Source organism: Hypanus sabinus, chromosome 8 (assembly GCF_030144855.1).
Source record: "Hypanus sabinus isolate sHypSab1 chromosome 8, sHypSab1.hap1, whole genome shotgun sequence".
Taxonomy (NCBI): domain Eukaryota; kingdom Metazoa; phylum Chordata; class Chondrichthyes; order Myliobatiformes; family Dasyatidae; genus Hypanus; species Hypanus sabinus.
Window position 1 is genome coordinate 144,782,899 of NC_082713.1, and position 24,409 is coordinate 144,807,307.

The following is a 24,409-nucleotide window of genomic DNA, read 5'->3' on the forward strand; positions in this document are numbered from 1 at the left end:
GGGCCTAACATATTGAAGCAATTACAAAGAAGGCATGACATAGGTTATACTTCAGTAGGAGTTTGGTATATCACCAAAGACACTCACGAATTTCTACAGCTGTACCATGGACTGCATTCTAAATGGTTGCATCACCATGTGGTATGGAGGAGCCACTGCACAGGATTGGAAAAAGCTGCCAACTCCATCATGGGGCACTAGACTCCCCAGCATCCAGGACACCTTCAAAAGGTGATCACTTAAAAAGGCAGCATCCATCATTAAGGACCTCTATCACCCAGGGCATGCCCTCTTCTCATTGCCACCATCAAGGATCAGGTACAGGAGCCTTGAGGCACACTTTCAACATTTCAGGAACAGTTTCTTCTCCTCTGCTATCAGATTTCTGAATGGATTATGAACCTATGAACACTACCTCTGTATTTTTGTTTCTTCCATTTCTGCAGTATTCAATTTACTTTTTATATATACTTCTTGTTGAAAATTACAGGATTCTTTTTATTATTATGTATTACAATGTACTGCTGCAGCAAAACAACAAATTTCACAATGTATGCCAGTGATTTTAAACCTATTGAACCTATCTGTCCTTTTGAAACAGGTGTGAACCTCTGACTGCATTAGTAAGAGGTTGAAGATATACTTGAGCATTCTAGCAAGTTGAGCTACATAGATTTTCAATACCCTTTCAGGTATACCTTCAGGGTCTGACATGTTATGAGAGTTCACTCTCTTAAAGGATGATCTGACATTAGCATCCAAAGCAGAGATCACAGGGTCTCCAGAAGTTGTGGGGATTCACACTGATGCAGTGTGAATCAGTGTAATCTCCCTTTCAAAGCATGGATAAAAAGCATTGACTCATCACTGTCATTCATGCTGTTACGTTCTGCCCTATAGGAAGTAACTGCATGCAAACCATACCACAGTTGTCGTGCAACCATTTATGTTTCTAACTTAATAGGAAATTGCCTTTTTGTTCTCAAGTTGGCCTTCCATAGGTCATACCTGGTCTTCTTGTAGAGTTCGAGATTGCCTGTGTTGAATGCCATAGATCTAATTGTCAGAGGTTGTATGTCTCTTGTTTTATCCAGGGCTTCTGGTTTGGGTTTATTCAGTATGTTCTCGAAGACACACACTCATCCACACAGGCCTTGATGACGTTGGTGATTGGCATGGCATATTCATTAAAATCTGAACATGAATCCCCAAATATGGTCCGGTCCACTGATTCAAAGCAGTTTTGTAAAGGCTAGTTATCTACCTTGAACATACCTTTGCCATCCTTAGCATTGATGCTATGGTTCTCAATCTCTGTCAATATGCCAGTGTAAAAGTACAGCCAAACGATTTGAGGTTCTCCGTTGGTTGGGGTTAACCATGGATACTGCATCCCAGCTATTTATGTAACAGGCAAGCCAGGACAGTACGATATGGAGAGCAAGCTGTTGCCTATGTAGCAAGCTCCCACTCTCCATGCAGCTGATGAATCCAAAAGAATGGCAGAGACTGATACAGTTTAGCACCAGCAGCATCACAGGAGTTGCCAGTCAGCACTGAACTCAACGTAGGACTGCATTAGGGTCTTCAACACCAGAGTTTTCCTAAGGCAGCTGAGGTTTGAGATCAGAGATTCCTTCTCCAAGATGAACTGCCAACCACAGCTGATGAGCCCTATCTTCCCAAAGTGACCAGCTTTATGGCACCAGTAACCTGCCTTTGCTACTTCTCTTGTCAGTAGAAACATTTGCCCAGGGCTTAGTAGCTAAGCCGTAACTGAAGGGCTGGAGCTGGCCTTGGTCGTCAGAGGCTATTTGAGGCGCACACCGTTTGGAGCATTTAATAGCTTGTGGGAGCTTATCCCCACTACCACCCCTGGCTACAACAAACTTAAGGAGTCAGCCAAACGATTGGACTCGCCAGTGTGGGTGGTGTGGGATGGCAAGGTAAGCATTCTTGATGGTGGTGTAACAGTGACCAAGAATGTTGGCTCCTCTGCTTTCACAGGTGACATATTGATGGTAGTTTGACAGACTTCTTCAAGCTAGCCTGGTTGAAGTCTCTCACAATGACAGGGAAGGCATCAGGGAGCGCTTTCTCATGAGTGCTGATCATGGTGCTCAACTCCTCCAGTGCCAGCTTGATATCTACCAGGGGTGGAATGTAACTTCCATTGATGGTGGAGAACTCCCTCGGTAGATAGAATGTGTGACACTTGTTCCAGCTCAGGGGAGTGGGATTGAACTAAATTGTCACACATGTGCACCACAATCACCAAGAAAACACCACCACCTCTGCCTTCATCTGATGCCACCATCTACTTTATGCTGTGGTGGTGAAGCACTCAAGCTGGAGTGCTGGGGTGAGCTATGTCTCTGTGAAGCAGAGTACACAACAGTCTCTAGACAAACTGAGCGACGTAATAAACGGGCATGAAGCAACACACCCTAATGCCTTTGTCATCATTTTGGGGATTTTAAGTAGGCCAGTTTGAAAAACACTCTCAATAATTATTAAAACCACTTGTAGAACCAGAGGAACAACATATTGGATCACTGTTACACTCAATCAAAAGCACTTACTCAGCTATTCCATGCCCACACTTGAGTAAGTTTGGTCTCCTGGCTGTACTTCTGAGTACAGGCAGAGACTGAAGACCATGAAGTTATGGACAAGAGAGGAGCAGGAGTGCCAACAGGATGTTTTGAATCGGCTGACTGGACTGTACTGACGGATTCATCTTTGGCTCTGAGTGAGTACACCACAGCTGTCACTGACTTCATTGAAACCTGTGTGGGTGAGCGTGCACCTATGAGAACATACCTGAATCAAAAGCCGTGGATGAACCAGGAGGTTTAATGTCTGCTGAGGGCAAATCTGTACCATTCAAGTCTAGCCACCCAGGACTGTACAAGACACCAGATTTGACTTGTGGAGGGCTATCTCAAGAGCAAAGGAACAATTACTGTGCAAATGAGTTTGGAGGTGGGATCGGATGCACGCCAACTTTGGCAGTGTTTGCAAGCCATTCCTCCTACAAAGTGAAACATAATATGAATGGCAGTGGCGCTTCACTCCCAGATGAGCACAATGCCTTTTATGCTCATTTTGAAAGGGAGAATAAAATTACAGCTATGAGAATCACTGCAGCAACCAGTGACCCTGTGATCTCTGTCTTGAAGGTGGATAGAGGAGTGAGATATATCAGGCAGTTGAGTGGTGTCACAGCAACAACCTTGCACTCAATGTCAGTAAGGCCAAAGAACTGAATGTCGGAAAGCATAAGATGAGGGAACACACACTAGTCTTCTTAGAGAGATCAGAAGTGGAAAGAGTGAGTAATTTCAAGTTCCTGGGCGACAACATCTCTGAGGATCTATCCTGTGCCCAACATATCAATGCAGCTACATCTCATTAGGACTTTGAGGAGATTTGGTATGTCATTAAAAACTCATGTAAGCTTCTATAGATGTACCATGGAGAGCATTCTAACTGGTTGCATCACCGTCTGGTATCGGGTGGGGGTTGGGGGCTACTGCACAGGATAAAAAAAAGCTGCAAACAGTTGTAAACCAAGTCAGCTCCATCATGGCTACTAATCTGTGGTATCCAGGTATCTTCAAGGATTGATGCCTCAAAAAGGTGGCATCTATCCATCACCCAGGACGTGCCCTGTTCTTAATGTTAACATCAGGAAGGAGGTACAGGAACCTGAAGGCACATACTCAATGATTCAGAAACGCTTCTTCCCCTCTGCCATCCGAGTTCTGATGGACAATGAACCCATGAACACTACCTCACTCCTCTGTTTGTATTTTTATTTTTGCACTACTTATATAACTATTTATATATTCTTACCATAATTCAGCTTTTCTCTATTATTATGTATTGTATTGTACTGCTGCAGCAAAGAAATTTCACGACATATGCCAGTGATATTAAACCTGATCTTGATTCTCAACTGATTGTAATAGAATTTCAAAGAAAATCAAGAAAATAAGTGGAATGTGTGTGTATGTGTCTCGGGGGGGGGGGGGGGGAAGAGGACAAAGAAAGGTTGGGATTACTCTGAAAACTGGCGTGGAATTGATAGGTCACGTATTGTTTGAGAGTTTGTGTCTAGATTTTGGATATCCTGCAGCGTTGGGTAAAAAGTTTAATGGTCAGATTTCAGAAATATGGTAGGTTTTGTACTATATTTCCCCATTCTTCTTTTCACTTAATTAATATAATTTCATTCATTCAATCATGGTTATAAGAAACAGTTTGAGCTTATTATTCTCCTGGGGTCTTCAGTGGAACATTGCAGCCCAACTGTAGCTGTACTTTTCTATGTTCTAACTGCCAAACAAATGAGGTTATTTGCGTTGAGCCATTTTCGGTAAACAAATAATTTCTTCTACAATTGCATCCTGTATCTCCTGAGGTCTACGGACCTCTTGGTTAATGGAAGGGGCCCATGGCACATATAAAAAACAGCTACTAACTCCAGCTACAAGGGTCACCTGTCTTTTCAAAAATCTGTTATTCATTCTCTCAAAAAAACTCTTCCAGCTACATGCCAATTATTCAACAATTTTCCCGACATCCAGTTTAAGGCATTGGCCACGCATGTGCTTTCCACCCATATTAACTTAACTCTCTCCAAAACTAGGCGTACTAAAATGTAAATTACCTGCACTCTGGCCTATTCCTCAAACCAGTTTTGCTGCATACTTTATATACCTCAAGAATGGTTGAAAAGAGATAAATATTTAGTGAATATACTGCTGGTGGTGTTGTATAAAAAAAGATCACTCCCTACCTGTACAGTTTTCTCCTTTTGCTTGTTCTTTCTTTCCTCTCTTTTCTGTAAATGTATACCTCAGGTAAATATTATGTGGAGATTTGTGGCAAATATGAATATATGATATGTATGTACAGTATCTGAAATACATCCTATGTTTGTTTGATGATGAACTTCAATAAAAAATAAATCACAAAAGAAAGAAAACCTCGTCAAACTTCCCATTGGCCCTGATGCTTGCCGTAATTCATAGTGCTGTAAAAACCGGCGCTGTCGCGCCACAGCCATGGCGGTGGCCGGAAGTTGCTGTTAATACGGTTACGGCGAGCAGAATCTGTTCGAGTACCGCTGCAGGCTTAATGCCAAGCAATGAGATCCGTCAGTTACGTCGAGAGAGTGGCGCTGGACTTCACTGGAAACCTGTTCACACAGGCAATCTGCCTGGGAGACACAGACAACGACGGGGTAAATCATTTGCGAGGTAGACCTGGATACTCGTTACAACCAGCGAAATGGACCAATATATCAGACCGCTCCTTCCCCATAATATTTAAACCCCAGACAGGGGTTCACAACTTTTTTATGCTGTGGCACCCTACCATTAACTGAGGGGTCGCTGGACCCCAGGTTGGGAGCCCCTGAAGGGTCTATACCTACGTGAGGCCGGATCCCTTAAAGGTTACAGAAAATATACCACTGTCAGGCCAGTGTTTTCTGATGCTTACAGCAACGATACTGATGCTGAGTATACCGCTTAGTACTTGGAAATGGCCAGTGTTGGGCTAGGATTACTTCTACTGTACTTACAGAAGTTGTATGAATGTCAGAACAGCATCCTTGATACTAGCTGTATCAATGCCTGAACACAGCACCTTAATCTTTACAAGAAGTAAAGCTGTGTCAAAAATAACAAGTTAATATTTGCAGGAGCAATATAAATTTTGTATGACACTTTTAGCAGTAACAGTCCCAATGTTCTGCTGGTCCCCAAAAATTTATAAATGTGCTATTAGTTCCTGACTGTACCCTTTAACATTGGGGGGAGCTGTAAAAGTGTCAAATCCCAACACTAGTATTTACTGGATTTGTTTCTGTCAGTTCAGACGATTTAATATTTACAGGAGCAGTCCTACTGTTAGGCTCTGACTCAATATTTACAAAAACTGTACTAATGTAATGGGACATTGCTTAATATTTACATGAACAGTACCAGACCCAGGTCATTTTTACAGAACTTTACCAGAGTTGGACTAGGTTTCTTAATATTTACAAGAACAGTATCAATGTAAGGTAGTGCCCTTTGTATTTACAAGAACTACACCAGTGGTAGGTCAGGTATGAGTGTTGAAGAACATGAGTTCTTTATTGGAGCAATATCCATGTCATTCCAGGCCTTGGAGTTAGTAACATAACTTGAACCAGTGCCATTCCACACCTGTTAATATTTACAAGATTAGTATCAGTCTCAGGTAAGGACCTGTTAATAGCTACAGAAATATACTAGTGCCATGCAAGATGTATTAATAGGATAAGTTGATGCTTGCAGAAACTACACATACAAAATGCTGGTGGAACACAGCAAGCCAGGCAGCATCAATGGGAGAAGCACTGTTGACTTTTCGGGCCAAGACCCTTTGTCAGGACTAACCAAAAGGAAAGATAGTAAGAGATTTGAAAGTAGTGGGGGGAGGGGGAAATGCGAAATGATAGGAGAAGACCGGAGGGGGTGGGATGAAGCTAAGAGCTAGAAAGGTGATTGGCGAAAGTGATACAGAGCTGGAGAAGGGAAAGGATCATGGGACGGGAGGCCTCAGGAGAAAGAAAGGGGGAGGGGAGCACCAGTGGGAGATGGAGAACAGGCAAACAACTAAATATGTCAGGGATGGGGTAAGAAGGGGAGGAGGGGCATTAACGGAAGTTAAATGTTCATGCCATCAGGTTGGAGGCTACCCAGCCGGTATATAAGGTGTTGTTCCTCCAACCTGAGTTTGGATTCATTTTGACAGTAGAGGAGGCCATGGATAGACATATCAGAATGGGAATGGGACGTGGAATTAAAATGTGCGGCCACTGGGAGATCCTGCTTTCTCTGGCGGATCGAGCGTAGGTGTTCAGCAAAATGGTCTCCCAGTCTGCGTCGGGTCTCACCAGTATATAAAAGGCCACACCAGGAGCACTGAACATAGTATACCACAGCAGCCGACTCACAGGTGAAGTGTTGCCTCACCTGGAAGGACTGTCTGTGGCCGAGTGGTGGTGAGGGAGGAAGTGTAAGGGTACGTGTGGCACTTGTTCCGCTTACAAGGATAAGTGCCAGGAGGGAGATCGGTGGGAAGGGATGGGGGGGGGAACGAGTGGACAAGGGAGTCGCGTAGGGAGCGATCCCTGCAAAAAGCAGAAAGGGGGGGAGGGAAAGATGTGCTTGGTAGTGGGATCCCATTGGATTTCAAGATTTCCTCGTGTTTGCAGAAACTGTTCCTGTGGCATTTACAGGAACTGTGCCATGGTCTGATTAAGTCCTCATAAAGGAAATGGTAGTAGTGGGAGTTTGGTGACCATTTTGATTTATAGGAGCTTTATTAGCAACAAGCAGGTGTCCTATTTACAGTAGAGGTTGGTTGGCCTTACCATTTCGCACTATTTTACAGAAACAATACCAGCAACAGGACAGGACCAATAATATTTAAAGCAAATGCACAAAAATTGGACTCTTACTTATAGGGACTATAATTGCTCCAGATTGATCAGAAATGTGGCAGTGCAGTGCACAGAGCCCTGGCCCTTAGGTATTTATATTTCTGCTGGTTCTTTGAAAATACTCTCCAGCAATCCTATCTATCCTATTCTTTCCCAGAGCCCTGCAATTTTTGTTTCTGCACCGGTACTTTCTCAGTGTAACAGTGACAGCCTGGAACTCCCTCCAATAGGGAAAATAGGTGCCTATGATACATTGGGCTTTTGCAGTAACCCTGCCAGTGACTGGTAGTTTTCCTTTTTACTCATCAATATAATTGAACAAATTACAGCCTTCCAAATGTAGGTCCCATTTTCTCACAGTTTTAATCTGTCCAGTGGAGTTCCTACTCATGGTGAATTTAAAGCCACTAATTCCATTCTTTGCTAACTTCTTTCACCTTATCCTCTTGAATGATATGCGTTCTTCCTCCAGTACCTCAAAGATACATTTAATGTCAGAGAAATGCATACAATATACATCCTGAAATAGTGAAACCTGAAACCTCTCCAATCAACTGTGAATAAAGTTGAATCCATTCTACTCCCTGACCAGGCTTTTGTTCCAGTACTGGTTGCAAAATATGTAAGTGTGGTTATATTAAGGAAATTTTTGGAAAGCACTGGCACCAAGCTTTCTACTACCGGCAAGCTAACCATTCACACGCATTTGCACTTTATCACTGATTCTAAATTATACCCTCCCTATTTAAAGGAACAATATATAAATTCCAAATTAGATTCATCTCTGTTCAGTTTTGTACCATTGAAAGGTTAAAGCCCTTGTACGTAGAGGAAGTGTACCAACAGCAAGCCAAAACCCATCTTATTACAGAAATTTTCTGAATTAAGACCCACAACAAATGCAGAGTTCAAAATTAGAACTGTCAATATTGAAGTTGCCTTTAGGTAAACTCACCAGCTTAATCAATCGGCCTCTCTCGATATAAAAGTCAAGTCTAAGCCTCTGAGTAATAATAATTTCTCATAAAACTTGGATTGATTTCCTTTATTTTCCTCTTATTCTGCTACAGTTGAATGAACTTGTAGTTGGGGATACCAGTGGAAAACTATATGTATACAAGAATGATGACTGCAAGCCATGGATTACTAGATCTTGCATTGGAATGGTATGTATTAACATTTGATATTCATTTTTCCCTGTATTACTGAAGGTAGTTTCTTTCTCACTGAATTGCTAATACAAATCAAGGAAAGTAGGACTTTGAAATGGGGAAGAGTCAATCCAAGTATTTTTCTGACTCTCTAACACTACCCCCCAATGAAAGATCACACTCAATAGGACTGACAACAATCAATGTTCAAAAAAACTGAAAACTGTGCAAATACGAAAAGAAAGAGGAAAAATAATAATAGATGAATAAGAAATAAATATCAAGGATACGAGATGAAGTGTCCTTGACAATGAGTCCTTAGAAGTGGGAACGGTTCAGTGATGGAACGAGTTAAGTTTTAAGAGTCTGATGGTTAATGGGTAGTAACTGTTCATGAACATGATGGTGTGAGTCCTGGGGCTCTTGTACCTTCTTTCTGATGGCAGCAGCGAGAAGAGAGCATGACCTGGGTGGTGGAGGTCCCTCTTGATGGATGCTGCTTTCCTGCAGCAGTGCTCCATGCAGATGTGCTCAATAGTGGGGTGGGCTTTACTCATGATGGATCGCGCTATATCCAGCACATTTTGTAGGCTTCTCCTTGCAAGAGCATTGATATTTCCATACCAGGCTGTGATGCAACCAGTCAATATAATATCGACCACACATCTATAGAAGTTTGTCAAAGTTTTAGATGTCATGTTGAATGTTTGCAAACTTGTAATAAAGTAGAGGCGCTACAGTGCTTTCTTCATAATGGCACTTATGTGCTGGACCCAGGACAGATCCTCTGAAATGATAATACGGAGGAATTTAAAGTTGCTGACTCTCTCCACCTTTGATTCTCCTGATGAGGACTGGCTCATGAATGGTTTCCTCCTCCCGAAGTCAATAATCATCTCCTTTGTCTTGCTAACATTAAGTAAGAGATTGTGATCTTGGCACCACTCAACCAGAGAATATCTTTCAAGGGCATTCATCTTACAGATACCACTGTGGTGACTTATTTATTGAGGGCAATCTCTTTTATTAGATATTTTGTTTATTTAAAAATTGGAAAGATGAAAATGGGATTAAAAAATACGCGATTTCATTTGGCTTTCTTGGCCATTTAACTTTGATGGAGAACCTGTTGAAATTACTTTGGGTGTACTAACTAGGATCCCGTCATGGGTCAATCTACTTAAAGTTTGTATGGCTGAGAGTTGTATGGCTAATATTTGCAGGAAAAATGGCATTCATTTTGAGTCTTTGGTATTATTAACATCTAGCTTTCAGATCATTGTGGTTGAGTATTTTGCAGAGAGACATTGTGACAATATTAGTTGGAGAGGAACAGAGGTGGGATTCATGTACTTGCACCAAAAATTCTGTATTTTATTTTTGGTAGTATTAGGCACAAAATTGTGCACTTAACTGGTTAAGACGGTGTTGGTGATTTTTGTGAAGGCAATTTTTTTTTTAACTGTTAGTTTCCCCCTTATTTTTCTTTTCCACAGAAATTTTAGGATGTAATCATTATTATAATTACGTCTTTCAAATGCAATTAGAGCTCTGTTAGAAGAATCGTCTTTCTGATACAAAATGAATGTATTTAACTAGAGAGCCATCCAGAATTACTTTTATCTATAGAATGCTTTGTTTTTAATATTTTAGATTTTAGATTTAGAGTTAACAAATATTTTGATTTCAAGTTCAAACCTTTCTTTATCAAATGTATATTAAATACCCAAACTTGTTTGAAATAGCAATAAAAAAACACAAATCTGTGCTAAATCACAATCATGGGAAAGTCTGCAGATGCTAGAAAGCCTTAGCCAATCAATCCGTAGCAAGAAAGAATAAGCGAGAACACAAAAAAACATAGAACTGAACAAGAACAATATGAACTACAATCCAATCCATAAATTTCACAATTTTGATAACATCTCCGAGACCATCGGAACCCAGTGGCAGCGAAGCAAATCGTTCCAGCAGCCTTTCTGAGGACAGCGAATTGAGCCAGCGGTCCCACTTACTCTCCTCCACACTTGCCTCAAGGTTTCAGTGTACTTCAACACTTCAATCCATGAGAAATGTAGCCAATTATGGCCCATCATCTCGTCTCTGAGCTTCAGCTTGTGGTAGCTCATGCTCGCATTTCTCTCCTGGAGTTTTCTCGGGGACAGCAGAGCTCTAGCTCATTTGATCAAACTACAGACTAAGTCACAGGCTCCAACAGTTTCCAAAACAAAATTAAGATAAAAAGAATAAATAGAAAAGCTGAAATATTTGATTATCTGGAAGATGTCGCCCGAGCAATCATTGTTCACTGTCGCTATCTTGACCGGAAAATATTTGACCACCGGGAAGTCCAGCTTGTGGCAGCTGGGGCAGACGTACTAGATTATGTGCTTTTGGTTTTCTTTAGTACTTATCAGATGAGATTTGCATTTTAAAAAATTTTCAGGCAATGAAGAAAAGTTTTTGCTAAGTTACTAGAGCTGCCATTTCAGACATTCTACATTTGGCAGTGTAGATGTAATAAATTTTTGAAATGCTGAGTAAGTAAAATTCTGAATTGGTAGTAGTGTAGCTTCATGTAATAAGTTAACTTGTGTTTCTTTCTAGGTAACTTGTGTTGGTGTAGGAGACATCTGCAACAAAGGAAAGGTATCTCACTTGCTTGAACTTCTAAACTGAAGAAAAATTTATTTGAGAAAGTTGTAATTTTCAGATCCATGGTGATTTCAGAAATTAAGCTGTCTGAGGATTTTTTTTTCTATGGGCAAATTGAGAATTCATGAACTTGAGATAAATGGAAATACTGAAATTATATCATTTAATGTATCATCTTTGGTGAAACAGAATTAATAATTAAAGTGGATGTATTTTCAACAGAACATCATTTCTCTCCAAGGTGATTTTCATAGAACAAATATCAAAAAATTAAGACTACAATTGATCATATATTACATTGTACTAAAAATGAAATGCTAGATTTTCTACTTAAATTTACATTCATTTGGAAAATGAGTCAATATTAATAAATTTCTTTACCATTTACCATCAATGAACAATGAGTGGGTATAAGAAAATTAAACAAATCAGGAAATAGTTTACTTTCAACTAGTTTAATTTGTGAACATAGAAATTAGAAGCAGGATCAGGCCAATCACCCTCTCAAGCTAGCTTCTCTATTTTGTACAAACCCCATTTCCAGAAAAGTTGAGATATTTTCCAAAATGCAATAAAAACAAAAATCTGTGATATGTTAATTCACGTGAACCTTTATTGAACTGACAAAAGTACAAAGAAAAGATTTTCAATAGTTTTACTGACCAACTTAATTGTATTTTGTAAATATACACAAATTTAGAATTTGATGGCTGCACACACTCAACAAAAGTTGGGACAGAGGTATGTTTACCATTGTGTTACATCACCTTTCCTTTTAATAACACTTTTTAATCGTTTTGGAACTGAGGATACTAATTGTAGTAGATTTGCAATTGGAAATTTTGTCCATTCTTGCTTGATATAAGACTTCAGCTGCTCAACAGTCCATGGTCTCCGTTGTCTGATTCTCCTCTTCATGATGCGCTATACATTTTCAATAGGAGATAGATCTGGACTGGCAGCAGGCCAGTCAAGCACACACACTGTGTCTACAAAGCCACACTGTTGTAGCCCATGCAGAATGTGGTCTGGCATTGTCCTGCTGAAATAAGCATGGACGTCCCGGGAAGAGATGTTGCCTTGATGGCAACATAAGTCTCTCTAAAATCCTAATATATGCCTCAGAATCAATGGTACCTTCACATACATGCAACTCACCCATGCCGTGGGCACTGATGCACCCCCATACCATCACAGATGCTGGCTTTTGCACCTTTCACTGATAACAATCAGGATGGTCATTTTCATCTTTGGCATGGAGAACTCGACGCTCATTTTTTCCGAGAACTAGCTGAAATGTGGACTCATCTGACCACAGCACACGGTTCCACAGTCTTTCGGTCCATCTGAGATGAGCTCAGGCCCAGAGAACTCACCGGCGTTTCTGCATAGAGTTGATGTATGGCTTCCTCCTTGCGTAATACAGTTTCAAGTTGCATTTCTGGATGCAGCGACAGACTGTGTTAAGTGACAATGGTTTTCCGAAGTACTCCCGAGCCCAGGTGGCTATAATTGTCACAGTAACATGACGGTTTCTTAGGCAGTGCCGCCTGAGGGCTCGAAGATCAAGCGCATTCAACAGTGGTTTCCGACCTTGCCCTTTACGCACTGAGATGTCTCTGAATTCTCTGAATCTTTTCACAATATTATGTACTGTAGATGTTGAAAGACCTAAATTCTCTGCAATCTTGCGTAGGGAAATGTTCCTTTTGAACTGACTAACAATTCTGTCACGAATTTTGGCACAAAGGGGTGAGCCACGACCCATCCTTGCTTGCAAAGACTGAGCCTTTAATGGACGCTACTTTTATACCCAGTCATGATACCTCACCTGCTACCAATTAGCCTGCTTAATGTGGAGTCTTCCAAACCAGTGTTACTTGAATATTCTGTGCACTTTTCAATCTTATTTTAACTCTGTCCCAACGTTTATTGAGTGTGTTACAGCCATCAAATTCTAAATTTGTGTATATTTACAAAATATGATTAAGTTGGTCAGTAAAGCTATTGAAAATCTTTTCTTTGTACTTTTTCAGTAAATAAAGGTTCACGTGAATTAACATATCACAGATTTTTGTTTTTATTGCATTTTGGAAAATATCTCAACTTTTCTGGAAATGGGGTTTGTAGATTAAGAGCTGATTTATCTGTATTTTGGTCTTGCTATTGTAATCTTTATTCACTTGCTCATAAAGAATCTGGTCACTTCAACTTAAAAGATATTTTATAATTATATTAAATACAAGTAGCAGAGAGAGATTGTATATTGCATAGTAATCGCAGATGCATTTTGGGTTTAGGAGTAGATTCTACCAAATCCTTTCAGATTCAGATACAGATTCAGTTTATTGTCATTTAGAAACCACAAATGCAATGCAGTTAAAAAATGAGACAACGTTCTTCCAGAATGATATCACAAAAGCACATGACAAAACAGACTACATCAGAAAATCCACGTAACGTTTGGCAATCCCCAATCCAGAGTCCGGAGAGGCTGCTGCGTATTAATATTGCATTACTATCTTCCATATTTCCAGAATGAGATGTTATAATTATGTGATCAGTAATATATTTTTGAAAAATATTTTCATTGTTAAGCTCTCCTTGAGTAGCCAGAAGAAGCTTCACAGGGATTGTCAGGGAAATTAATTGAGGGAATGTGCCTTAAAGGGCAACTTAACTAGCAAGAGAGATTTTGATTTTACTAACATTTTCTTTTCATAAAAAAATTTGACAAATAGTAGGAAACAAAAATGACTGTATTGTTAATTTATAAAACCAGTTAGAGCACATCTATTAACAGGATAATTAACCATTGTGTTTATAAGTGCTTATATTTTTCTCTTCCAGAATTTTGTTGTAGCTGTGGGTGCGGAGGGTTGGTTCCATATTTTTGACCTCAGCGGCATATCAACCAAGTCAGACACTTCTAGCCACCATGACTGCCTATTTAGTGATGAACAGAAAGCATTTTATGCACAGCACATCCCTGCTAACACCAAAGTGATGCTCATTAGTGATATCGGTGAGTTGAAGAAATTCATTTTTGTACTGAAATGAATTCAGTGAGATGAAGGAGCTTAAATTTGATGTAAATTGTGCTTGAATGAAAAGAACAGTGAGTAGATGAGAATATTTATAACATAAAATAGACATAAAAGTTTCATATCTGCTATAATTTTAAAAACTGTATGTCTCAAATTATCGCTAGGACAAAATGGTGTCTGCCCCGAACCTATGCTTATTTTCATATTTTACTTTTGTATTGACTTTCTTTGGATCATAGATTCTTCAGATTTCTGTGGTACACTAGTCTTTGTGAGTCTAATGAAGAAAGATGCCAAACAATCATACATTTAATGTATTTTTAGTGGTATCATTCATGTACTTATCTAGAGGCAAAAACACAGCTGAAATCGAAAAACTTTGAAAAGCATTGTACAAAATACTAATTACATATTATTGGTATGACATTACTACTGGAAGATGGGAAATTTCATTAAGAAAATTATTATATCAATGCCAGTGTAACAAGAAAATAAGTGATTACCGATTTGATTTTGTAAATAATGTTAATAAGTGGCTATGATTCTTCTTGGATAAAGTGGAAACTGCCTGGTAATCAGTAACGAATGATTCCCTAAAGAAATAGACTAAAACAAATCATGAGTAAATTTTTATATCATTTGGCAGAAAAAGGGAGTCTGGCATGTCTGTTTTTACATGCAAATAGTAAGAATTGTAACAATATGTTAGTAAGGAATTTGTACACTACAAGTATTGAGAAGGTCATTTCCGTATAGGGTACAGAATACTAGCCCCAGGACAAAGTACCATCTTTAGAACATTCACACTCTGCATTTTTCAAACTTCTTGACTTGGGAATCAACACATCCCTTTGCAACTGGATCCTTGACTTCAACAGACTGCAGTCAGTAAGGATGGGCCGCAGCACCACTGACATGATTGAAAGTTCAAAGTAAATTTATTATCAAAGTCAAGTCGCTCTTATTGTCATTTCAACCATAACTATTGGTATAGTATACAGTAAAAATGAAACAACGTTCCTCCAGGACCATGGTGCTACATGAAACCACACAAGACTACACTAGACTACATGAAACAACACAAAACTACATTAGACTTCAGACCTACACAGGATGACATAAAGTGTACAAAACAGTGCTAACAGTACAATAATTAATAAACAAGACAATAGGCACAGTAAAGGGCAAATTACAATGTAGTAATAAATGATGTAAATGTAAACAATGTTTTAGCAGGAATTGAGAAAGAAATGAGCAAATATTGTGTGTGTGTGTGTGTGTGTGTGTGTGTGTGTAAGTTGGTGTCAGACGAGAATCTGGGAATTGAGGAGTCTAATGGCTTGGGGGAGGAAACTTACGCAATCTGGTCATGAGAGCCCAAGTGCTTCGGTACCTTTTGCCAGATGGCAGGAGGAAGAAGAGTTTGTATGAGGGGTGCGTGGGATCCTTCACAATGCTGTTAGCTTTGTGGATGTGGCGTGTGGTGTAACTGTCTGTAAAGGAGGGAAGAGAGACCCCGATGATCCCTTCAGCTGACCTCACTATCCGCTGCAGAGTCTTATGATCTGAGATGGTGCTATTTCCAAACCAGGCAGTAATGCAGCTGCTCAGGATACTCTCGATACATCCTCTGTAGAATGTGGTGAGGAAGGGGGTGGGAGATGGACTTGTATATCACCATATCAGACATATGGAGAAAATGGTAGAATAGAGTTGTTCTTATAGCAGAGGTTGTTAAGGGCCAATTTATAGGTAGTCATCTTCAGATATTGGCATGCTACCATTGTGTCATACACTGGGTATGCTGGATTCTTACTCTGTATTTAGTTGGGTGCTTTACTGTATAATATAGTCAGATGAGGGGTCACAGTTTAAGGATAAAGGGGAAGCCTTTTAGGACTGAAATGAGGAAAAACTTCTTCTCACAGAGAGTGGTGAATCTGTGGAATTCTCTGCCACAGGAAACAGTTGAGGCTGGTTCATTGGCTATATTTAAGAGGAAGTTAGATGTGGCCCTTGTGGCTAAAGGGATCAGGGGGTATGGAGAGAAAGCAGGTACAGGGTTCTGAGTTGGATGATCAGCCATGATCATACTGAATGGCGGTGCAGGCTCGAAGGGCTGAATGGCCTACTCCTGGACCTATTTTCTATGTTTCTATATGACCCCGAGATCCATTTTCTTGCAGACAATCATAGTAAATGCAAAGAAACATAACAGAATCAATGAAATACAGCACACAATAGAGATGGACAAATAATAATATGCAAAAGAAAAACAAACTGTGCACTGAATAACAATATTTGCAAATGTGGTACTGCACATTTTTCTTGGGTACATTTCATTTGCACTGTTAAGACTTGTGACAAAACAGCAGTAAAGTCTCTTGATTTAAATGCAAGGTGATTTCTCTGTCACGTTTTGTTGTGTGGTAGAATCTAGCTATTAGACTCCAGCTGGGTGGAAGAGAGAGAGAGGGAGAGAAAAGCAGCATGTGTGAAGGGTGGTGGTGGTGAGGAGATGGAGAGACAAACAAAGGTTGGATCAGTAGAAAAATTCTAAAAAGAGTCCAAGCTTCAACTTTATATCTGAGCAGGCCTTTAATGAATGGCAGATATGGTCATAAAGAAAGAGGATTATTGCGCCAACCAACTGCGGTTAGTGGAGGATGGTTACATCTACTTTATAGTGTCAAATTAACCCTAGCAATTTTGGGTCTGGCAAACAGTAAATGATCAGTTTTGATGTTTCTAGTTTGATCTGTTTCCATCTATCACCCACCACTCTTTGTCTCTAAATTAGTTCTCCGTCTCCTTTTCCTTTGTTGATCTGTCCATCATCCCCAACCAACCATACTTTATTATCTACCAGCATCTGTCTCACCTTCCCTCTCAACTCTTTGCTCTATCTATCTTCTCTCTGTACTCTGTCCTGATATAGTATTGTGATCTACTGCCTCCTCTGTTGCTGGTTGATCTGCTGAGTTCCTTCAGCAGTTTGGTTTTGTTCTGCTTGTGGTCAGAAATAATTGTGCCACAGGAGGATGGATAGAGTGATTGTAAGCCTGTCCTTGTAGTCACTAGTTTGGAACTTACTAATGTAATTGTAGTACATTGCAATACATAATAAAACACTATAAATTATAAAAAGTATGTATAAAATATTAAATAATATAAGCAGAGAGAAAACAAGAAAAAAATAGTGAGCTAGGGTTCATGGATTCATTGTCCATTCAGAAATCTGATGGCCGAGGGGAAGAAGCTGTTCCCGAGCCATTGAGTGTGTGTCTTTAGGCTCCTATACCTCTTATTTGATGGTAGCAATGAGAATAACCCCCATACCCTTGATCATGGATGGCACTTTTTTGAGGTATCGCCTTTTGAAAATGTCTTCGATGGCAGGGAGGTTAGTGCCAACGATGGAGTTAGCTGAGTTTATAACTTTCTGCAGCTTTTTCTAATCTTGTGTAGTGGCCCCTCCATACCAGTTGGTGATGCAACCAGTCAAGTACTCGCCATGGGGCATTTGTAGAAATTGTGAGTGTCTTTAGTGACATACCAAGTCTCCTCAAACCCCTAGTGAAATATAGTCGCTGTTGTGCCTTCTTTGTAATTGCATCAATATGTTGGACCCCGAAAGATCTTAAGAGATGTTGACATCTAGGAACTTGAAACTGCTTACCCTTTTCACAGCTGATCCCTCGATGAGGACTGGTATGTGTTCCCTTGACTTCCTCTTCCTGAAGTCCACAAGCAATTCCTTGGACTTACTGACGTTGAGTGCGAGATTGTTGCTAAGACAGCATGCAACCTGCTGATCTGTCTTGCTTCTGTATGCCTCCTCATCACCATCTGAAAGTTTGCCAACAATAGTTGTGCTGTTGGCAATTTATAGATGACATTTGAGCCATGCCTTCCCACACTGTTGTGTGTATGGAGAGAGTACAGCAGTGGGCTAAGCAGGCATTCTTAAGGCGGACCAGTGTTGATTGTCAGAGAGGAGGAGGTATTATTGCTGATGTGTATAGACTGTGGTCTCCTGTTGAGGAAGCAAAGGTCCTAGTTGCAGAGGGAGGCGCAGAAGCCTAGGTTTCAGAGTTTGTTGATTGGAGATGAGGTCATGATTGGGTTGAAAGCTTGAGCCGTAGTTATTAAACAGCAGCTTGATGAAGGTATTACTATTGTCCAGATAATTCAAGGCCAAGTGGAGAGGTAGGGAGTGTATTGGCTGTAGATCCACTTTGGTGATAGATAAATTGCAGTGGTTACAGATCCTTGCTTAGGCAACTGTTGATTCCAGCTATGACCAACTTCTCAAAGCACTTCATCACAGGAGATTTGAGTGCCACTGGGCGATGGTCGTTGAGGCAGCTCACCCTGCTCTTCTCGGGCACTGGTACAATTGTTGCCCTTTTGAAGCAGGTGGGAACCTCTCACTGCAGCATTGCTGGACGCCTTGCGAAGTTGCTCCCTCTTCTTGAAAGATGATCTAACACTGTCTTTGAGACAGATCACAGTGTCACCAGATGCTGGAGAGATTTGCATAGGTGTCATTTTATTTTCCTTTTTGAAGTGCATATGAGAAGTGTTCAGCTTATCTCAGAGTAAAGCCTCGCAGCCATTCATGATATTTGTTGGAAGTAATGGCCTGCAAACTCTGATGTACATCTGATTCCAACTCTAACCTCAATTGAAATTGTTTTTCTCGCCCTTAAAATAGCCTTCTGGAGGGCGTACCTGGATTTTTTTGTACGGTTCTAGATCACTGGTCTTGAATGCCACAGATCTAGTCCTCAGCAGAAGACGAATCTCCTGGTTTTTTGTTTGGGTATGTCTGCTATGTTCTTGAAGACACACTCATCCTCACAGGTCTTGAAGAAGTTGATGACAATTGTGGCATATTCATTCAGATTGAAAGATGACTCCCTGAATATTATTCAGTCCACCAACTCAAATCACTCCTGTAAGTACAGCCAGATGATTGGACTTCACAAAGTGTGGGTGTGGGATAGCTTAGCGAGCGACCTTGATGGTGATCTAACAGTAGTCAAGTGTGTTAGCTCCTCTGGTTTTACAGGTGATATGTTGGTGGTAGCTGTTCCAAGACTACTTCAAACTGGACTGGTTGAAATCCCTTTCAATGATAGGGAAGGCATCAGGGTGCGCTGTGTTGTGACTGCTCCTCCAGTACCAGCTTGACATTAGCCTGGGGTGGAATATATACCACTACCAGGATGATGGCAGAAAACTCCCTTGATAGATAAAAAGGACAATGTTTGACTGCTAAATGTTCCAGATTGTGTGAGCAGGACTGAGACAGAACTACCACGACTGTGCACCACCATTGATTAATCATAAAGCATACCCACCTCCTTGACTTTTAAAAGACTGAGCTGACCTGTCTTTACGGCGAATGGTGAAGCAATCAGGCTGCAGCACTGCATCCATGAGCCATGTTTCTGTAAAGTACATGGCAGTCCGTGATGTCCCTCTGGCACAGCAGTATTGCTCTGAGGTATTCAATTTTATTTTCCAATGGCTGTACATCTGCAAGCAGGTTAGTTAGGAGTGGGGTGCCTAAAATGGACGATATAACAATACTGATGACAACTGTCTCCTGCACCAAGAGGCTTCTGCAAAAGCTTCATCAAAACATCACATGGGCGAGGATGAAGATCAAGCCCAGGAAGTGCAGAAGCATCTCCATTGTCAAAGGTAACTCACAGATCATAGATTTCATATTGGTGGAACACCTGTCCCAACTGTTTCAGAAGTGCCAGTGAAGAGCTTGGGTCGATGGTATGACACTAAGCTCAAGGACACCGAGCAGTTTGAACAACTCAAAAAGGATACCATCATGTACATAGCTCACATCAACAAGACCTGGCTGCCAGGAAAACTCAAGCTGTGGTGCTTCCAGTTCGGCATACTCCCAAGACTCATGTGGCCTTTAACAGTGTATGAAATCCCCATCAACAAGGTGGAAAAGCTCGAAAGAGTGATCAGCACACATGTGAAACAGTGGCTTGGACTTCCACGATGCTTAAGTCCTGCTGGACTGTGCGAGAACAGCAAATTGGAATTACCAATTACAAGTCTTGTGGACGAATTCAAATGCGCCAAAGCAAGGTTGATCATTACCCTCACTGAATCTGAAGATACTGTTATTCGAACAGCGGCCCCCCGTGTGGCAACAGGGAGGAAGTGGACCCCATCTGAAGCTGTTCAGAGTGCTAGGTCTGCTCTTCACTTCAGGGTTGTGGTTGGCCAAGTCCAACATGGGAGAGCCGGTCTCGGGCTTGTCCCAAAGGCTCCTCAATGGCACAAAGCAACATCAGTACAGAAGAGATGGCTGGTGGTGGAGGAGGTGAGGAGACAGGAGGAGGCAGAACGACACACCAGAGCCATTTCAGTGGCCAAGCAGGGCCAATGGACTAATTGGGGGAGCCTGGAAAAGAGGAAACTCAGTTGATGTGACATCTGGGAAATGGAGGGATCTCGGCTAAGTTTTGTCATCAGAGCCACTTATGACCTCTTACCAACACCTCAAAACCTGAACCAGTGGTAGGGAGAAGACCCCACTTGCTCTCCTTGTCAAACACCTGGATCACTAAAGCACATTTTAACAGGATGCACCATGAGCCTCAGCCAGGGGCGGTATACTTGGCGGCATAACCAAGTTCTCAGACTGCTGGCATCAATCTTGGAACAGAGGCAAACCACTGTAAATGCTCTCTCACAAACATCGGCAGGAAATATCCACATTACACGATTTGTACCAGGAGGCCAGCCTCCAGAGCACCAAGTAACATCAAAGGGTATAAGCATTCTGCATGTTGCTCGGGATTGGAAAATGGGCGTGGACTTGGAAAAGAATCAGAATCAGAATCAGACTTTAATCACCAAGTACCTGTACACATACAAGGAATTTACTTCCGGCAAATGTTGTCTCTCTGCTCATAACAATAATAATGATAAATATAAATGAAAATATAGATTATACATACAAGTAGTGCAATCCAAGTAATAGTTAGCCGACAGTTAACTGGCAGTTAACTGTTCAGCAAAGTGACCGCAGTAGGGAAAAAACTTCTCCAGTGCCTATTAGTCTTAGTCTGAAGGGATCTGAAGCGCCTACCAGACGGAAGCAGTTCAAACAGTCCGTGCGCAGGAAGGAAGGATGGAAGGAAGCTTGTGTTTCCCCCAAATGTTGCGGCTACAACGCTCTGGCCAGACATAGTCCTGTGGTCCACAACAGCCAAGCTGGCATATGTTGTGGAATTGACAGTACCATGGGAAGATGGTGTTGGAAGAAGCTTATCAGAGGAAAAAGACCAAGTACTCTGAACTGGCAACTGAAGCTGCTCAGAACGGCTGGAAGACCAAGATTTTCCCTGTAGAAGTGGGATGCAGGGGATTCATTGCTACATCTACGACCAGTCTATTGAAGAAGATGAGGGTGAGGGGTGTCTCCCTCCAGCAAGCAATCAAGTCCTTGTCAAATGCAGCAGAAGAAAGCAGCAACTGGATTTGGATTAAAAGGAAAGACAACAACTGGGCTGCAAGATGAAGGGTATGGAACTGAGTGGGGTGTATCTGGGATGCCAGATAGTACCGTTGAGCCCTCTGGAGACGTCATGAGCTTATCAACAAAACATCAAAGAAGGAGGGTGCCCACCTGATGACCCTTATGACGTAGCTACCCTCCTCGTCACCACTCCAAGCCTACTGCCAACATCAAGAGGGCCGACTTTATCATAAGGATTGAAACATCAAGTCCTATTAGCTCTACTGCATTTCAATTGCACATGTTGCCTAGTGCACTATCCCCACTTCTATTTTCTTGAAGGGGAACGGCACTAGCGATCTGAGTGTGCTGTCTGTGCTCCACTGATTTTGTGTATTGATAGAGTTTTTTAAAACGTGTTAAAACGATGCTGCTTACTGTAATACCCATGACTGTGACTCTGGATTTCAGATGTTGTAGTCTGAAATGGGAATGTTTGATGATTGCATGCAAACAGTTGCCACTTTATCAGTGCCATCATACAGTGCAGTGAATTTCAAATGGCAGCATTTACAGATTGGCAGTTAGAGATTCTCAAAACCAAATTAAATTAATTGTTTCTTCCTGCAGATGGAGATGGAAAGTGTGAAATGGTGGTAGGTTACACTGACCGTGTAGTGAGAGCATTTCGTTGGGAGGACTCTTTGATTGATAGTTCTGGACACTTGGTACTGCTGAAAAAATGGCTACTGGAAGGACAGGTATGGACTTGTCATAAGGTGCAAAAGAATATTTAAAGGGTGTTGACAGAGCTCTAATTTAAGAAAAAATGTTAAAGTGTCTGTTAAGAGATGTGACTTGAGGTTTAGTAAGGAAGCTAGTTTAAAGGAAGATAAAAATACATGCAATTTCAGAAGCCTAGCCATCCTCAAACACTATGACAAATTAAAGTGTTCTTTTGAAACAATAAGATGGCCAATTTGCACACAGTAGGCCATACACTGAAGGAGTGCATGAGTGGGATGGGGGGGGGGGAGGGGAATGAATCTCAGAGTATGGCACCTGGGGAATTGAAAGCATATTCAAGCAGAGACAAGAGAAGACGGATTATGCAGAAGAGCCAACAGAAGTTCTGAGTACAATAGTGATGGACAATAAAGGTATAGAGAGGGACCCATGAAAAAGATGCATGCCAGCTGAGACTTTTTAGTTCACTGATTCAAAATCTTGGGTGATCTGTGAAATTTCCTTACAATTTATTTTCCCTAGCTGTAGATGCCAGTGTGGTGTAGTGGGGACATTGGAAAGTGGTTTTATATTACCTAGATAATTTGTATTCTGTTGTGACAGGTAGACAGCCTTACTGTAAATCCAGGACCTGATGGGTCCCCGGAGCTGATGGTCTCACAACCAGGATGTGCATATGCTGTTCTACTTTGCACCTGGAAATTGGATAAAGAGAAAGCACCAAAAAGAAATCCATCTGGAGCATCTAACAGGTAAAATTGCAAAAAGATATATGTGCTGGTAAAATAATAAATTTGATGTACAGTTCAAGTTGATACCTTTCACCTATTCCTCTAACTGGAAGAGTCCAGGTTCAAATCTTAAATCCATAAACAGAATATAAATGCCATGAAAATTTACTTTTCACAGCAGCATAGTACATCACAAATCTGTCAAACATTCTTTTTCTTTTGCCTGTTATGCCGCTGATGTTTAGGGCAGCAATGAAGGTCCTCCATCTCACCAGCGTTCACGGCTTCCTTCATTGTGTCAGTAGCTTCCTCTCGGTTACTGGCAGTCATGCAAGTCCCGGGTGGAGACTCAGGAATACCGTCGCACTCAGATGTGGAAGGATTCCTCATTGCTGTTTCTGTAACAGTTTTCTTTTACTGGCCAAGGTTGTTAGCCCTGAGCTGAACCCCTGAACCTGGAGAATCAGTAGACCATTCTTAGTCTGGCCTCTACTCTTTGATACGTTTGGCATGGGTAACCCCACCCAGAGCCAAAGCATAAAGCCCTGACTCCAGCCGGCATAGCTCTCCGGGTCTTTGAGGCACACAAGCCTCCAAACCATGTCAAGGTTGTGGTCATCTTGGAGGGTAACATGAGAAAAATTAACATTTTCTGATCTTTTCTGATGTTCAAGCTATGGTATTGTGCATGGTGCACACTTTAAAATAATTTCTTACAGGTCAGTAGTACCAGAGAATTTATAAAAGACACACTTAAAGTTCATGAAAGTTAAGTAGGGATTTGCTTCCTTCTATTTTGATTGCTTCTTTGTATGAATTTGATAAGTCACAGCTGGGAGCAGTGATTTCCTCACGTTGGATTTATTTGCCTAGGTTTATTTTGATTTATTTTGAGGCTTTTTGATTTGATTTACTTACTTATTCAAGAGCTTTCCACATATTTTTACTTATTTTTCTTCATTTCTTTTTAATAAATAAGACTTTGAGGATTGCAGAAGTCTGATAGGATGATCATTGCTTCTGAAATTTGCCTTGTCCTGAGAAAGTAGTCAGCAAGTTGCTACGCATCGTGAAACTAATTGATTTTATTT

The 24,409-nt window shown here is 41.0% G+C and overlaps 1 protein-coding gene across 3 annotated transcripts in view; it reads left to right on the forward strand.

Moving 5' to 3' along the window:
* The first annotated feature begins 5,066 nt into the window (after positions 1-5,066).
* Positions 5,067-24,409, forward strand: part of itfg2 (integrin alpha FG-GAP repeat containing 2) — a 75,798-nt gene continuing 56,455 nt past the window's right edge. For 2 of the 3 annotated variants that reach the window (XM_059978136.1, XM_059978137.1), the window contains exons 1-6: positions 5,067-5,251; positions 8,554-8,649; positions 11,242-11,283; positions 14,140-14,314; positions 22,471-22,601; positions 23,191-23,339. In XM_059978136.1, the coding sequence (XP_059834119.1) occupies positions 5,156-5,251; positions 8,554-8,649; positions 11,242-11,283; positions 14,140-14,314; positions 22,471-22,601; positions 23,191-23,339 (689 nt within the window). In that variant the 5' untranslated portion in view covers positions 5,067-5,155. Of the gene's footprint in view, positions 5,268-8,553; positions 8,650-11,241; positions 11,284-14,139; positions 14,315-22,470; positions 22,602-23,190; positions 23,340-24,409 lie in introns of all 3 variants that reach the window. The other variant, XM_059978138.1, reaches the window with a different exon arrangement.